The 17,361-nt window shown below is 36.4% G+C and overlaps 1 protein-coding gene across 3 annotated transcripts in view; it reads right to left on the bottom strand.

Annotated features, from left to right (window-relative positions):
* The window catches only part of SNX27 (sorting nexin 27), an 85,738-nt gene that overhangs the window by 61,900 nt on the left and 6,477 nt on the right, over nucleotides 1–17,361 (bottom strand). For all 3 annotated transcript variants that reach the window (XR_005021768.1, XM_036868165.1, XM_036868173.1), the window contains exon 2: nucleotides 473–704. Coding sequence is in view for 2 of the 3 variants with exons in the window: in XM_036868165.1 (XP_036724060.1) it covers nucleotides 473–704 (232 nt within the window). In the remaining variant the exon portion in view is untranslated. The remainder of the gene's footprint in view (nucleotides 1–472; nucleotides 705–17,361) is intronic.

Raw genomic sequence — 17,361 nt, 5'->3', positions numbered from 1 at the left:
AAGATGTGAAGGGGGGTATAAGGCACTTGTAGGTTCTGACATGGACAAACTCTGTATTACCCAAATGTTTTGGAAGACACACCACACTTTAAAATTAATCTTGCTCTATAGCTCTACAGAGTCAACAGTAAGTGAGAGACTGCTATTAGCAAAGAGATATGACAACTAATAAAAGAACAAACAAAATAAACTCACACATGATTGCAAAAGGCCCAAATGCAAACTTAAAACTGTCTAGAATAAAATGGAATTATACTTAAGCAGAAATATGCCTCTTCTTCCATTACTGTAGTTCACCCCCTGCAATAAATCAGGGCCAGTGTCTTTTATTTATGTGTAAACCCATATTCCTGGTAGGCAAACTGACCTAGGTGGCAGTCATTTATCCTAGTGCTCTAATATATATCATAAATGATAAGATTGGGAGAAACAAAAGCTAGGTGTTTGAGGATGGAGTTGGGCTGACACTCACCACAAACTTCTCACCATTCTGCTCCACATGTTTGTATGTGGGGACCGATATGGGCACTGCTTGCTTTTCTGTGTAATCATAAAATGACTGTCCCAACGAGTCGTCACTGGGATCTAGGTTATCTGCCTCATGAGGAGGTACAGACAACACTGTCAAGATCAATTCCTTCTCGCCTGCTCGGATCAGGTCCACCACCTGCTTGTGTGTCGCCCCCTCAACATTCACGCCGTTCCTAAGGGGAAAAAGGGAAAAAGACAATCCCATAAACCAGAAGGGTCCAAACACCTTATAGCTCCACCCTCCTGCCCCCACTCCAGTGTCATGAAGTATGAACCACAAAATAAAAAGATCAGTTTGGTTCCAGAAAAGCTGTTCATGTTTTTACAAATCATAATGTGAAAAAGTGTGTGTGAACTTATGGCAGGGGGAAAAAATGGCAACAGGTGAAAGGACCTACCCTTCCTCTATGCTGGAACCTCGCACACAGCCTCAGGAAAACACAAGGGAAGGAGGGTGAAGCTGAGGAGGGAACAAAGCTTTTAAAGCCAATTTCCTCATCCTAACTAAGCACGTATGCAATACAATAAAGTGGCTTTTAACAATCCTGCCATTTGAACTGTTCTTTGCCCTTTTTAAATTTCTTAGAATTGGGAATTCTGTCAAAAGAAATTTTTCACAAAATATGCTCCCTTAATTTGTAAAGACTCAAAAAGTATGACTTAAGATAGTTCTTTTACATTTGTATCTGATTTCTCCCCATATCTTAAAATTGGTCAACTTAATTTTGCTTTATACCAAGTTTCATCACCTTGGGAATTAAATGATATATATCTTCATACACACTAGTTTCCTCTATCACTCAGTTTTAAAAAAGGCAAGGAGATAACCTCTCTAAAATTTTATTATCTGACCCAATTTCCTTTGTTCTCCCAATCTCTTCAATTAGTATCTACTTTTTTTTCTGTTCTGTGCTATCTCACTTAAAGCCCTGTTTAATCAGTTCAAACTAAAAAATGTACCGCTAAGGTTACATAGTCTATCAACCTACGCATTCTCCTTCCTGTTCCACTGTGTATAAAAAGGCTGAAACTAGGAAAAGTACAAGGTTTGGAAGAACAATAATTTTGTCAAGAAAGATGCTGCGTCTCAGAAAACTCACTCAGCAAACTGAACTACCTTCCCAGAATGCTGACCCAGCCCGTTATCTCAGCAAAAACCACTAGGCAGCTAGCTGACCTGGAGGTTCCCTCCATGGCTATCCCAAGAGGGTTAGGAAATACACACCTGGCCTTTAGTCAATTTGATAAAAGCTTATCTGCCCTTTAAACTCTTTTTCACTCTTGTTCCAAACCATTAGGGTTTTTCCTTCCTGCAAATGATGCTAGGTTTAGTAACAAGCCTTCCACAAACTTTTCAATCACTGGAATTGTCTGTCAGACAGAGTATGGTATCTGAAACATCCATTTATATAAACAGAACAGGCAGGAGATCATCCAGCTAAGCCTCCTTCCTTATTCTAGGTTTAACAATCTAGCCAGTAAATTCAGTGCTCTTGACATTTCACAACCGAAAGTCTAACTTAAATACACACACACACACACACACACACACACACACACACACAAACAGCAATTTTACAACTGGCTAGCTATAGAAGAAAATAAAGAGCTCCCTCCACTGATGGAAATTTGAGCTTTTAAAAATCAGATCAGGTCAGACCAGTGGCCAGAAAAAGTGGTCAGTTCTTTGATCATAGAGCAGGATGGTAAAATAGAAGAAAATGGGCTTTGGAGCTAGATCTACATGGGTTCAAATCCTCGCCCTGCCAGAATTGGTCTTAAGTCATTTAACCTTTCTTAGCATTGCTTTCCATGTCTATAAAATAGAGACAATAATCAGTCCCTAACAGAGTCGTTGTGAAGATTAATGTAATAAAACATGTAACTTGCCAAGATCAATGCCTGAACACTCGTATCAGAAAGTATATTAAGGAAAGAAGTACTATGTATCTATGCGTTATGAAGAGATTTTGATTAAAGAATAAATAGAAACCTAAAGCTGGGGATTGGTAAAGCATTTCATCTGAATCTTTGACCTAATTACTAGTTCTGGGAAAATATTTTGATGGTAGAAGAAATAAAATGGAAAAGGCAAAAGTTAAAAATCAACATAGAGAATTTGATCTATCCCTAGGAATCTTAGCTTAACTCATGAATATCCTTGTTAATTTTTTTTTTTTTTTAACAAAGTGAGGAAAACTAATACTGTAGAGACTGAAGAAAACATCTTGGATACTAAAACACGATTTTTATGTTAGTACAATCAATTTTATGAGATGAGCATTTGTGAAAAAAGTTTAAGAACTGATGAGCATTTGTGAAAAAAGTTTAAGAACTGATGCTCAAATTTTATTTTTCAGCTCCCTAATTTTTCCTAATTTTAAAGGATTTTTAATCTGGACTACTCTGTCAATAGGCTTGGGGGTGGGGGGCGGTCAGTGAACCCCTACAGAATTTGTATGTAAAATTATATTTGTCTACATATATGCATTTTTTTCTGGGAAGAGGGCCCACAGCTTTCATCAGCTTCAAAAAAGGAGTATGTAATCTCCAGAACGGTTAAGAACTATTGTTTTCAATGCATACCTCCACCCATTCACTTTTCAAGTCAGAATACACTGTTCCTTGGGTCACTCACAGAAATAAGCCCTGAAAATCGGCAAACTTAAGTGAGGCTTACTCCAAAAGCAGTCAGGGAGCAAGGAAGGTTGCTTAGGTTTCACTTCTTTAATAGTAAGACCAAGCTTCAAATTGGCTATCATCCCAAAAACCCTCTTAAAAAAACCCAAAACAACAACAAAAACAAAAAACCAAAAAACAGGAAAGAACTACCAGTGTCATATTGTAAACACACTTGCTAATACTTATCTGGTTCAACTATAGAAAGAATTCTATACATTCCACAATTTAATACAAGCTGGAAATTCCTTCATTCTTCAGAGAATGAAATGGGTCAGTAAAAACCCCAGGATGCGTGATTTCAAAAAGGGCCCTCCCTCCTCAAGAATTAAGAGACCTTCATAGTCATAAAAATGTTTATATGATATCCCCTTTTCCACAAGAATGCTACTATACCAGGCTCATATTAGGTGTGGCCCAATTTGGCCGATTCTGAAGACATAAATGAATGTAAACTATAAATTCTGCAGAAAGGGAACTTTCAGCACTACAGACTTCTGGTTCAAAGCATGGGTTTTGGAGTCAGAGAGACTTCCGTTTGAATACCAGTTGTGCCATTTAAGAGATGAGACATTTGGCAAATGATTCAATCTCATTAAGCCTCAATTTCTCAACTCATAAAATGGGGCTAATAATATAACAGAGTTGCTGTAAGACCTCAAATGAGATAAAGCTCTAGAATAGAGTAATCACTCAATAAAAGGTAGTTATTCATGTGACAGTATTTCTATCAGCTGGGCAAGCAGGTTGGTAGTATTTTGGCCTCCTGATGAAACAAACAAACCCTTTCTACGACCAATTTCCCTTGCTTTTCTTTTGTCTTTGTAACATAATCTAGATGGAATTCATTTGAAAATAAATGACTGAGCTCTCAACCAATGATAATAGGAAACACAAGATAGTCAACTTCAAAAGATAACTACCACATCAGAGAACCACTAAGTCCTATACCACACAAAAGTAACTACTGCCCAGTAGGTTCTACCCATCAATGCTTTTTCTACAAAAAAAGGCTTAAACACACCATCAAAAATTTTCAACAGATATGTGATTAAACAAATACAGTAAAATGTTAATTATAGAATCTAGGTGGTAAACGGGTATTCTCGTGCAACTCCTTCAACTTTTCTGTATATTTGAAATTTTCCAAAATAGAATGTGGAGGGGGCTTCCCTAGTGGCGCAGTGGTTAAGAATCCACCTGCCAATGCAGGGGACAAGGGTTCAAGCCCTGGTTCGGGAAGTTCCCACATGCCGCGGAGCAACGAAGCCCGTGCGCCACAAGTACTGAGCCTGCGCTCTAGAGTCCGCGAGCCACAACTACGGAAGCCCGCGTGCCTAGAGCCCATGCTCCGCAACAAGAAAAGCCAACGCAATGAGAAGCCCATGCACCGCAACAAGACTAGCCCCCACTCGCCACAACTAGAGGAAGCATGCACGCAGCAAGGAAGACCCAAGCAGCCAAAAATAAATTAAATAAATTAATTTAAAAAATAAATAAATAAAATGTGGAGGGAAAAAAGAAGGCAACCAAAAAATCCAACCATCCACAACTAAGACCAAAACTTAGTTTCCTTAGGCAACTAGATGGTACCCAATTACTTTGTGTCTTCAGCATTGTAAAGATACACTTGATAATTTTAATAAAAATGCCCCTCATTTTCTACATAAGACCAAAATTTGACCCCATTGGAGAGGCCTTTAGGTAACTAATAAGAGTGGCTTTAAGTAAGGCTTTTATTCAACTAAAGTTAGCCAGCTGAAGAAACTGCAAAGCTAATGTAAACACTCCCAAAAGGCAGGGGAAAAAAAGTTCTAAATAGTCAGGATTTGTGTACTGGTTATGAAGGAGCCTGTATATAATGAAACTAGGTATGGATGGAAATATGACAGAGCCAATCACTCACTATACGTGCCACAGGAAGGAGCCATTCTATGTGGTAAGCAGAATATTATTTTGACCCCCTGTGACACGCAGGAAAGTAATTAAAGTGTAGTTAGTCCCCCAGAGGGAGCCTGTAAAAAACAGACAATAAAGTCCTATAACTGCAAGCAGTAGGAGACACTTCTCAATTCTGTAGGTTAAAACACAACGGCTACATGTTCACAGAAAGGTTAAAATAAAAAAGTTTTGCCAAGGATGTGGAAGAGATGGAATTCTCATGCATTGCTGATGGGAGCATAAAGCAAAAACAATCCGGCAGTTTCTTATAATGTGAAACATAAACACATTTACTATATGACCTAGCAATTCCACTCCTACGTATCTACCCAAGAGAAATGAAAACATGCCCATACAAACAATTATAGTAGAATGTTCATTGAAGCTTTATTCATCATAGTCCAAAACTGAAAACAGTCAAATGTCTATCAAGAGGTAAATAGATAAACTGTGGCACATTCATGCCACAGAGTATTACTCAGCAATAAAAAGGACCAAACTACTGATGTCCACAATATGGATGAATCTCAAAAATACACTGAGCAAAGAAGACAGAAAAGAGTCTGTTTGATTTGATTTCATTTATTTGAAGTTCAGAATAGACAAAAGTATTCTATAGTGATAATTATCAGATCAGTGGTTGTCTGTCAGGGAGGGGGCAGGGGTAGGGGGAACAACAGACACAAGGAAGCTTTCTGAAGTAATATACGTGCTCTATATCTTGATTGGGGTGGTAGTTAAATGGATCTATACTTTTCTCAGATTTAAAACTCTCAAAATGTGTGCATTTGACTGTATGTAAATTAAACCTCAATAAGGTTGATTTTAAAATAAAATTATATAATATCCTCATTTATAAATGTAAAATAGTAGTCCATCATCAGAGTGAAACAGCCCCTATTCTACTTTTAGATTACTCTGAATTTTTTGTTGTTGTTATTGACAATGTTGTTATGAAGATCCTAGTAGATGAATCTCTACACATATCTGCAGTACAAAATTGTTTAATGGATAAAACACACCCTTTTTCCTTCACCTCCCATATCTTTGTGGAAAATAAGCTAAGCCTTCAATACTTTCACGTCTTACAAGCCTATTTCAACAAAATAATGAGGAGAAAATTAAGCCAGAGCTAGTTTTACCCCTGCTACTGCTTTGGCCTTTTGTCTTAACCTCTATAAACAACAGGACACGTATTTCAAGCCTAGTGTAGTTAAGAACGTCAGTAACAGATGATTATAAAGTTAAGCCAGAGAGCAACAGCATCTCTGTCTAGTTTATTAAAGCCATAATGTGAGAAACATCAAACTCACTCAACACTTGATTAATACTATTATATTACATTATAAATATAATTGATCTTTTTTAGGAGTCCCAGAATCCCCTCATTAGATTTTTAAGTGTTCAAGGCTGTAAAGCATTTTCTTCTCAGAGAGTATTTGAAAAAGAATTTGTCTAGCCAAACAGCTAACATTAGAAAAACTTTTAATGACATTGAAGTACATCAAGCAAATGAACTTAGAGCTCAAAAAATATTTATGAAGACTATATGCAAACATGGAAAAGTCCTTATAGTATGTAACATGCAAAAAACAAAGACTATAAATATTGTTTGAGGTTTTTTGCATTTAAAATATAAAAATATTGTCCATTGTGATCTTATGAGCACATAAGATATTTCTGCCCCCAAATAGACACAGTATGTAAACTATGAAAATAGCTGAGTTAGGGTAACTATGGAACTATGGGTAATTTTAAAAATTTAACATAGCTTTTCTATCTTTTCAATTACAACAAAGCTTTTTAAAGAAACTCCCTATCTTCTCTGCAATATATCTTCTTGGAAATTGGGTGAAGATCTTCCAAGTTGGAGAAAAACAGTCCCCTGACTCATCAAAAGAACGACACTTCCTTTGACTTTTCACTGGTTCATTGCCCAGTTGTTGAGTACATCTCATCTATACTAGACACTAGACTATAAAAACAAGGAACTACTCTACTGAAATGTAAAGACATGTCCTTTTAAATTCTGCAGTTAAATCATCTGGCTGGCTTAGGTTGACTCCTTTTCATCCACCTCTGCCTCTTTGCTATCTAACTTAGGCAAACAATCAAGTCACATAACTGACTAATTGTCTTAGCAATCACGCTGTACTTTGCCCTAACACTCTGGGGATAAGGGATTCAGACATGCATAAGCAATAAAAATAGCCAAAGGAAGTCAAGCTTGATGGTGTCTGTACCAAAGTACAATGCCAGACCACTAAATATCAATAACTTTTTGGAATTTTGTTTCAGAAATAGTAACATTTTAGAACACCTAATTTACTGACAGGACAAGAGAAGTACAACTAGAGAAAGTAAATGGTCAAAGGTTTCTAAAATGCTTGCGTTTTTTCTAATAAACAATCTGGTTAACGATTTTAAAAGCACAAAACTTATCTCAATTACTCTTAATGTTAACTTATGTGGAAAATGAGATGATGACTACATAAACAGGTAAAATCCTTTTGGAAAGCAATTTCACTGGTAATATGCATCTAAAATCATAAAAATGTTCATGTTCTTTCAACCCAAAATGGCCTGAGAATTTATCCGAAGGAAATCATCAAAATATGAGCTCCATGAGGGCAAGAACTTTACAGTGGCATGTAGACCATTCTCAAGTATTTGTTGAAAGAAATGAAATAATCCTGAACACAGAAAAAGCAAGGTTCAAGTATGTTCATCATTATTTAGGTTGTTTCCAAATTTCTGTTCTTATAAAAAGTCAGCAATAGGGGGAAATGAATGGTAAAGAAAATTATAGCAAAACAATTTAACTATAAAGCAATCATTTAAAATTGTAAATATGAAGAACAAAATAATCTATAAATATGTTTGAGCCAATGTTATGTTAAGAAGTGGATTATAAAAATGCAACTTTTAAAAGATAACATAGGAGAAAATCTAGTGATGGGTATGACAATGAGATTTTAGACAACAAAAATGTGATCCATGAAAGAAAAAATTGCTAAGATGAATTTTATAAAAATTAAAAACTTCTGCTCTGTGAAAGACACTGTTAAGAAAAACAAGTCACAGACAGGGAAAAAATATTTGGAAAACACATATTTGATAAAGGACTTGTATTCAAAATATAAAAGAACCTTAAAACTTAAAACTCAACAATAAGAAAACAAGCCAGTTAAAAATGGGCAGGGACTTCCCTGGTGGTCCAGTGGTTAAGACTCTGTGCTCCCAATGCAGGGCGCCCAGGTTCTATCCCTGGTCAGGGAACTAAGATCCCACATACCGCAACTAAGCCCGAGTTCTGCAACTACTGAGCCTGTGCGCTCTAAAGCCCATGAGCCTCAGCTAGAGAACCCCGTGCGCCACAAGGAAGACCCAGCGCAGCCAAAATAAATAAATAAATAGATAGACAAATAGATACATTTTTTTAAATTAAAAAAATGGGCAAAAATCTGAACAGACACCTCACTAAAGAAGAAATACAGACGGTAAATAAGCATATAAAAGTTACTTAACATCACTCATCATTAGAGAACTGCAAATACCATTAAATACCTATTTGATTGGTTAAAAAAAACCCACAATAATATCAAATGCTGGTGAAGATGTGGAGCAACAGCAATTCATTCAGTGGTAGAGCCACTCTGGAAGACAGTTTGACAGTTTCTTAAAAAGCTAAACATAGTCTTACCATAAGATCCAGCAATCACACTCCTAGGTATTTACCCAATTGAGTTGACAACTTATATTCACACAAAAACCTGCACACAGATGTTTATAGCACCTTTATTCATAATTGCCAAAAACTGGAAGCAACCAAGATGTCCTTTATAAGTGAATGGATAAACAAAAGTGGTACATCTAGACAATGGAATATTATTCAGCTATAAAAAGAAAAGAGCTCTCAAGCCACAAAAAGACATGCAGGAATCTTAAATGCATATTGCTAAAGGAAAGAAGCCAATCTGAAAAGGCTACACATTGTATGATTCCAATTAATTATATGACATTCCAGAAAAGGCAAAGATCAGTGCGCTGCCAGGGGCCTGGAGGGAGGGGAGGGATGAATAAGTGAAGCACAGGGGATTTTTAGGGCAGTGAAACTATTCCGTATGATACTGTAACACTGCATACATGACAGGATGCACTTGTCAAAACCTACAGAACTTTACCACACAAAGAGTAAACCTTAATATATGCAACTTTTTCTTAAATCAGTAGGTTCAGAGAATTCCAGGCTGTAACAAGAGAATCTAACTGTATTTCAAATCTATTTCAAAAAACCTCATGGAAGCGGGTAGGGGGGAAAAGGTACAGACCTAAGTAACTGGAAATGAATGAATTCTGTAAGATTAAAGGCCAAAGGGACTGCACATAAGTACTGTATTCTAGTCAATAAAGTTGTTTCCCGCAGGGGTACAGGTTAACAATTCTGGTATTACCACACATGTATACTGGAATTGAAAAATTAAGTAAATAAATGGTGGATGTAGGGAGCCAAGTTTCTCACTGTTGGAGTGGAAATGTACAAATCAGCAAGGGGAGGGGGACAAAACATCCATATGGTAATGAAGAAAAGATAGAGACATCAGTAAGAACTCATGTTTAACTTAATATAGATACAGATGGTTACATATAGAAATATTTATAGATATGTGTATACACAGGGATTAATAAACACACATATATTTCTTTGCTCTGACAGCTGAGAGGGCCTGAAAGAAAGTACACCCTCTTAGCAAGAACCATACCTAATGCCTAGATCTTGGTTTCTAATAACATTCTCCAGTAAAAAGAACCAGTGTCTCTTGGAGAAATGGCTGATTCTAGAACTGGGGCAAGAAACACACAAGATGAGCCTGGAGCACTGTGTAGTACCAGAAAGTAAGGAAGTGCTCAAAAACAAAATAAAACAAAGAAACACACATTGATGAGAGTATGTAGAAGGGCACAGAAGCCAACTGAAAGAGCTACCAATGGCCGATTCTGGAACAACTGGAGCAACAAAATAAAGTGGCAGTATCAGATTATACAACCCAAAGTATAAAATAAATATCCATGAGCCCATACTGATATAAATAAATGACAGAATAAACTAATACACAGGGGAGAAGAGACATTCTTCTCCTATGCAGAATTCCAAATAAATTATACAGTTACTACATACTAAAGGAGAAAAGCATAACTTCCCACTCCTTAAGTGTGGGCTGCATATAGTGACTCCTATCCAAAGGGTACAGTATGAAGTCGGGGAGAGGAGGAGGAGAATAACTTTAAAGTAGAGAAACCTGGCAAATACTACTTTAGCCAGATGATCAAGGTCAATATCAACAGTCATAAATCATGATGATAGTATGTATTGTTGATATGAACTGATGAAAATGATACTTTACCTCTGTGACTGTCCTCCCAAAATCACCAAAACTCCAATCTGATCATGAAAAAAAATCAAATTCTAATAGTCAGGCATACTATACCTGACCAGTACTCCTCAGAAGTGTCAAGGTCATCAAAAATAAGGAAAGACTGAGAAAATGTCACAGCCAATATGAGCCTAAGGAGACATGACAACTAAATGTAATGTGGTATCTTGGATGGGATCCCGGAATAGAAAGACATTAGGTAAAAACTAATGAAATCAGAATAAACTATGGGCTTCAGTTGGTAATAATGTATCAACATTGGTTCATTTATTTTAACAAATGTTAAACATTTAACAAATAACCATACTTATATAAGAGGAGAAACTGTATGGTGGGAGTGGGGGATGTATATATGGAAACTCTACACTATCTGTTCAATTTTTCCGTAAATCTAAAACTATTCTAGAAAATGGTCTATTAATTCTAAAAATTAGATCACAAATTATATGTAACAGTATAACTTCATAACAAATACATTAAAAAAGGACAGCCAAAATACAAAAAGTAGTTGTGTTAGGATGATAAGACGATGGGTGATTTTTTTTTTCCTTAGTCTCCAAATTTTCTAACATTACTAACACATTACTTTTATAATTTAAAAAATGAATTTTATACCACTAAACACCTACTAGAATGACCAAAATCCAAAACACTGACAACACCAAATGCTGATGAGAATATGGCTTAACAGGAACTCTCATTCATTGCTGGTGGAAAAGCAAAAGGGTATACTTTGGAAGACAGTTTGGTGGCTTCTTATAAAAATCACATACTCTTACCACCTGGATCCAGCAATTATGCTCCTTGGAGTCAAAAACTTTTGTCCACACAAAAACCTGCACACAGATGTTTATAAGCAGCTTTATTCATAATTACCAAAACTTGGAAGCAACCAAGATGTCCTTCAGTTGAGGAATGGATAAACTGTGGTAGATCCAGAAGACAATGGAATATTATTCATCGCTAGAAAGAAATGAGCTATCAAGCCATAAAAAGACATGAAGGACACTTAAATGTATATTACTAGGTGAAAGAAGACAAGGTTACATACTATATGATTCCAACTGTATGATAATCTGGAAGAGGCAAAACTATGGAGACAGTAAAAAGATCAGTAGTTGCCAGGGCTTAGGGGGAGAGAGGAATGAATTAGCAGAGCATAGAGGATTTTTAGGGCAGTGAAACTACTCTGTATACTACAGTGGCAGATACTGTTATTACAAATTTGTCCAAACCCATAGAATATACAACACCAAGAGTGAACCCTAAAATAAACTATGGACTCTAAGTGACAATGATGTGTCAATGTAGGCTCATCAATTCTAACAAATGTACCTCTCTGGTGGGGGATGTTTATAATGGTGGAGGCTATGCATTCTATGGAGAGCCCTAATTCACAAACCCTTACCAAAGCCTTTTTTAAGTATCAAAAGCAAAATTCAATATTTATACCAATATTTTAAAGCACCTACATCCAAAAATTTAATGCTGGGCAAAAGAGAGTACTAATAACAATAAAGTATGGCCCTGGCAGGGTTGAGAAACTGAGAGCTATGTCAATCAGCATCTAGTCTTCCCAAAGAGGGAAAAAAGAATAAATAACTTGTCAAATAAGCTGCTCACCATCACTGGGACTTTTTACCCTTGGCTGGGTGTTCTATTCACAAAGAATGCTGCCTGAGGCAGGAAAAGTACAAATAAGCATCATCTGTCTTTCGACCATAATACCTCCAGCCACAAGTAACAAGGGTTTACTACTTGGGAAGGAGTAATAGATTCCTCAAACCTTCTAGTTCCAAGGCAATCAGGATACAAATATAATCTACACAGGTAGACTTATTTCTAAAAAAATGAATCTTGTCATTCAGTAAAAAAAAGTATAATAAGGCTTAAGGCTTTAAGGTATTTTAAAAATCAATATAAAATTATAATCAAGCTATTCAGAAGAAAAGTTCATTTGTTATCTGATAATTACCTGTAAGGCCAATGTAACAACTTGACACCAAGAATAAAAACAAACTTGTTCATTTCCCTCCTAATAAAATACAAAATTCTAGTCTTAGAATTTTAAAACAGCCTCCTATATTAAAATTACTAAGGCTTTGGATCTGTGCTCCACATGGCCAGGACACAACTAGTTTACACCTTTTATCCTAGCATAATTAATGGGCCCCTTTCATTTTCAAGTGTCTTGGTCTGGACAATAAACTATACAGTCCTCCTAGTTTTAGTACATTTTGTGTCTGGAAGACTCCTGTGAATATGCACATAGTCTCTAGGCACTTGCATTACTAGTTTAGATAACTAAGGGCAGAAAAGTACTTATGGCGACTTGGAGGAATTGCTCTAAACTTGTTCATCCCATTGTGGTGAGGCAGGACGGGGGAGGCTAGGGAGGAGGAATGAAAATCAGGTCAACTGGGCTTAAGAAATAACCTGAGGCTGCCGCTTTCTCCACCAAACCTAAAATTCCTTAGTGCAAAGACTATATGTCATTCAGCTTCCTATCCCCAGTGTCTAATATTGTATGTGTCATGTAGTAAGCACTCATTAAAAGTTTTCCCTGAGTGAATGAAAAAAATTATTAAGATTAGCACACAAACTCAATACTGGTTTTCCTTCATGCACTTCCATAATTTCATTCTTTATTTTTAACTTTTATACTGGTTTCACTATTTAGAGGGAAGTACTAAAAATATTATGCAAGCTCTACATTTTTCAAGCCTTAGTATTAGTGATCACTTTGCTTTCTATTATGGGTAGCAATGGTTAAGAGTAAAATATGACATTCAATTATGTAAGCAATTCCAAAGTGAGGCTATGTTTTCTTTTACTGAAATATACTGAAAATAAAAGTAAATTGTTTTTATTAATTTTTTAAAAAATAAACACTGATTCCAAGGATAGCAAAATGAGGTAAGAAGAAGGAATAAGAAATAAACATGTTGACATTTAAAAAGCAGCCTTTATTTTATGTTAATTCTGGGAATAATCTATTATAATTATATTGTTTCATCTCATAAAAACTAAATGCACCACACTTAGCTAAAAAATTTAAGCACGGTGGGTCTCCTCACACGACAGAGGCTGAAGTATTACCAGTAAAGTCTTAAAGAAATTTCTGATACTAAAGCTATAAAAGTATACATTTATCTTGTTTGGATAAGATTTTTTTGTTTGCTTACTTTTCAACTTTTGTCTTTAAAAACTTGATCAGCATATAACAACTCTATGGTTCAATTTAAATGTAAAGCTGGATGTGAAAATAGGTTACTTCTTCACACTGCGGGATAATGAATGCTAGATAAAGGTAAGAAAGTTGCTAATAGCCATAATGGTTTCCCTAACCTGACTAACTCATTCTCCTATCTACCCTATTTCTCAGGCCCTCTCAATCAGTTATTCACCAGCAAAACAAACATAATCAGTCCTAAAGCATTTCTCAACACCAACTCAGGCTTTGAGATCTGCTATAATTTGAACCATTGCCTAAATGGCCAATTTAAACACAACTCCCCAATGTTTTTAGTTTGGTGTACAGTGACAGTTAATTAAAGAATAAAATCTACTTGCTTTATCAACAACCTTAGTTTGCAAGTCAGGTAAATTACCAAAGAAGGAATCTTAATATTTTAAAGTTCTATTTCACTACTATTTCTGAATTACCACATAATGCAACTAAAAACACGATTCCTCATGTGATCTGATAAGTCTGTTCTGCGGTGACAAACTGCACCCTGAATCCCAACACCCATTTCCTAAATATTCAATTAGTCTCCAGAGGTACTGTATTTGAGTGTGAGGAGAAGTATAAATCTATCACCACTACTGAAAAAACAGTTCAAAATACCTTCATCTATGTAAGAAGCCCTTAGAAATGAATAACAAGACATACTTTTTAAGTGATATGGCCCTTCAGCAATCAAATACCATCCTTTAACCCAAATTAAATTCGCGCAATTTCTTTTGGAAGCTGAGGAACACAGACTACAGTACAGTTTTTGTAAGCTGTAGTCTATTTCAGCATATTGAATAAGAAGAAAGTTACAGTAAGACCTTTTCCAAATCAGCAACATAAAGGATAATTTGGTAGGCCAGGGAAATCTAAAATAATCTATTAGCACACAATTCAGAAAGGGAAACTTTAGTGTCACATTTCCTTGGATTCAAAACACCAGGTAGAGAGAACAAAACTCATTGTCGTTTCTAAGAAAAGAGATGCAAGTTACGTACCTTGAGAAAACAGATCCAAAAAATAGTTTTTAACCCTACCAGAATCAAAATGATCATAATTTTGGGTAAAAAGAATTAAGTAACCTGCATGGTACATTCAGTAGACAAACTACACACTTTATAAATTACAAACTTTATCATGATTAAACTGATCAGCAAAAGAAGTGGAAGAAGTTTCCAAAACTTTCACAGAGGTCATCACATCTCCAAATATTAAGTTAATCAATCTCCCAATTTTCAAAACATACTAAATAAATACAACTAAAACTAGATAGGCCCACAGATATAAAAGTACTGTCGGGGGCAGGGGGTTGGAGGGGAGAGAGACAGCTTCCTGGTTAATCGCACTGAATAGTTCTGTAAGAGTAATCAGCCTCTTCAAAGCAGCTGGGAGAAAATCCACACAAGCAGCTGACTCTGCAGACTGCTCTGTACTTTTCCAAAGAGAAGTAAACTAATTACTTGTGTTTCAAGTCCACAGAATACGTAGACCTGTCATTCTAGTCTTGCTCTGAGGTCTGACACAAAAATCTGCAGTTTCAGAGAGCTTAAGCAAAAACCATTTTTTTAAAAGATGTTTTCATAACAACGGAAGTTCATTAAAGGAAGTACACATAAGAGTATTCAAATGCAGTACCTTACTCTGCAACTTTAATACCTTGCAGATAGGTATATTTCCTCAACTATATGAAAACCTTATTAGTTAGCAGGGCGCAATAAATAATAAACAAAAGAGACTACACACATACTACCTAGCATTTGACTGATACCATATCACAAAATCTAACTCTGAAGTACCCCTCACATTACTGACAGGAGAAATTCACTGTATGGTCACCACCAATTCTTAAACTTACCTGGGGCTTCCCTGGTGGCGCAGTGGTTCAGAATCTACCTGCCAATGCAGGGGACACGGGTTCGAGCGCTGGTCTGGAAAGATCCCACATGCCGCGGAGCAACTAAGCCCGTGCGCCACAACTACTGAGCCTGCACTCTAGAGCCCACGATCCACAACTACTGAGCCGGAATATTGCAACTACTGAAGCCCACGCGCCTAGAGCCCGTGCTCTGAAACAAGAGAAGCCACCGCAATGAGAAGCCCGCGCACCACAACGAAGACTAGTCCCCACTCGCCACAACTAGAGAAAGCCTGCGCGCAGCAACGAAGACCCAACACAGCCAAATAAATAAATAAATAAATAAATAAACTTATTTGAAAGATCTTTGTAAGAATTTTCATTTTGAAGGCAGAATGCAGGTATAAATCTTAGTACTATATATATTAAGTTCCCTGTCTGTCTTCAGTCCCCCTCAACTCCCAGCAACACGCTGTATGCCAAAATAAAAGATTTAAATCAAAGGAGGCATCTTCAAATCAGAGGAGTACAGCTAAAACAGAACATCTGTAGGGCAGAGCACAAGTGGACCTACAGCATATAGGATCAAACTTATCAACTGTAAACACAATCGTAAGTACAGTCATATAAAACATAAGAGAAAGAGAAATGGATATTTGAGAAGCTGAACTGTGCTGTGAGTAAAATACATATATACAAATTAAAGGCAACCAGCTCCTCACCAGCTGCTCCCAGCTCTAGGCATTAGAGCTTAGTTGTCTTTAGTTCCCTTCTTTATATAGTACAAGACAGCCCAAGAGAGTAGATGCTCTGAAATTCTTCTAACAGTGATTTTCCTCTTTGGCCTTGGAAATGTTATTCAACTTCTTCAGGTAAATAAATAAAAACTAAATTCTCAGGGAGTCCTGGGTATTAATGCACATACAACGATATTCTGACCTCAAAAACAGAATAAAATCCAAACTTTTTAGCACGGCAATCAAAACCCCATTTGATCTAACCTGAAGCACAGGTGTCTATAAACAAACAGCAACTTTAGATTCCTTGTTATCCTAAGATCCTCCCTTTGGTCACACAGTTACCTCAGCCTATAAAATCCTTCCCCCTCTTCTGCCTACTAAAATTATACCTGTCCTTCAATCACAGTTTAAAAGCCTTCTATGACCTATCCACCCACCAATCTTCCAATCTTCTCAAGCATATTCACTCTTCTTACCTCTAAACTCCCACTGTGTTTTTCATTTATCTCCATTATTTCATTTTGCTTTACATACAGTAAATTGTTTACATGCACCTTCCCCACTGCAGTGTAAGTTTCCCAAGGGCAGGGATACAGGGACTCTGTGACTCATACAAGCCTAACAGTACTTTACACATAGTTTGTGATTAATTGTGGTACCAGGCTGAACATGAAGTGATATTAGCCAACATCATAAAATTGATACCCTAAGTCAGTTTTTCAAACAGTGGATTACAACCTAATGAGTCATGAAATTAATGCAGAGGGCCACCATCAGCATTCAAAAAACAAAACAAAAAATCCAAAATACTGACGGACTAAAAAATACCAGAGTGCATGATACTAGTAAACACAGTTTTGTGAAACTTGTTTCAGGTGGTTTTTTTTTAACTGGGTGTAATACAAAATCTATGAGTTCCAATTTTTTTTAAATGGTTTTAAACTG

This window comes from Balaenoptera musculus, chromosome 1 (genome assembly GCF_009873245.2).
Source record: "Balaenoptera musculus isolate JJ_BM4_2016_0621 chromosome 1, mBalMus1.pri.v3, whole genome shotgun sequence".
In the NCBI taxonomy this organism is placed as follows: domain Eukaryota; kingdom Metazoa; phylum Chordata; class Mammalia; order Artiodactyla; family Balaenopteridae; genus Balaenoptera; species Balaenoptera musculus.
Note: the sequence above shows the minus strand (reverse complement) of the source record. Positions and strands in the feature narration are given on the sequence as shown.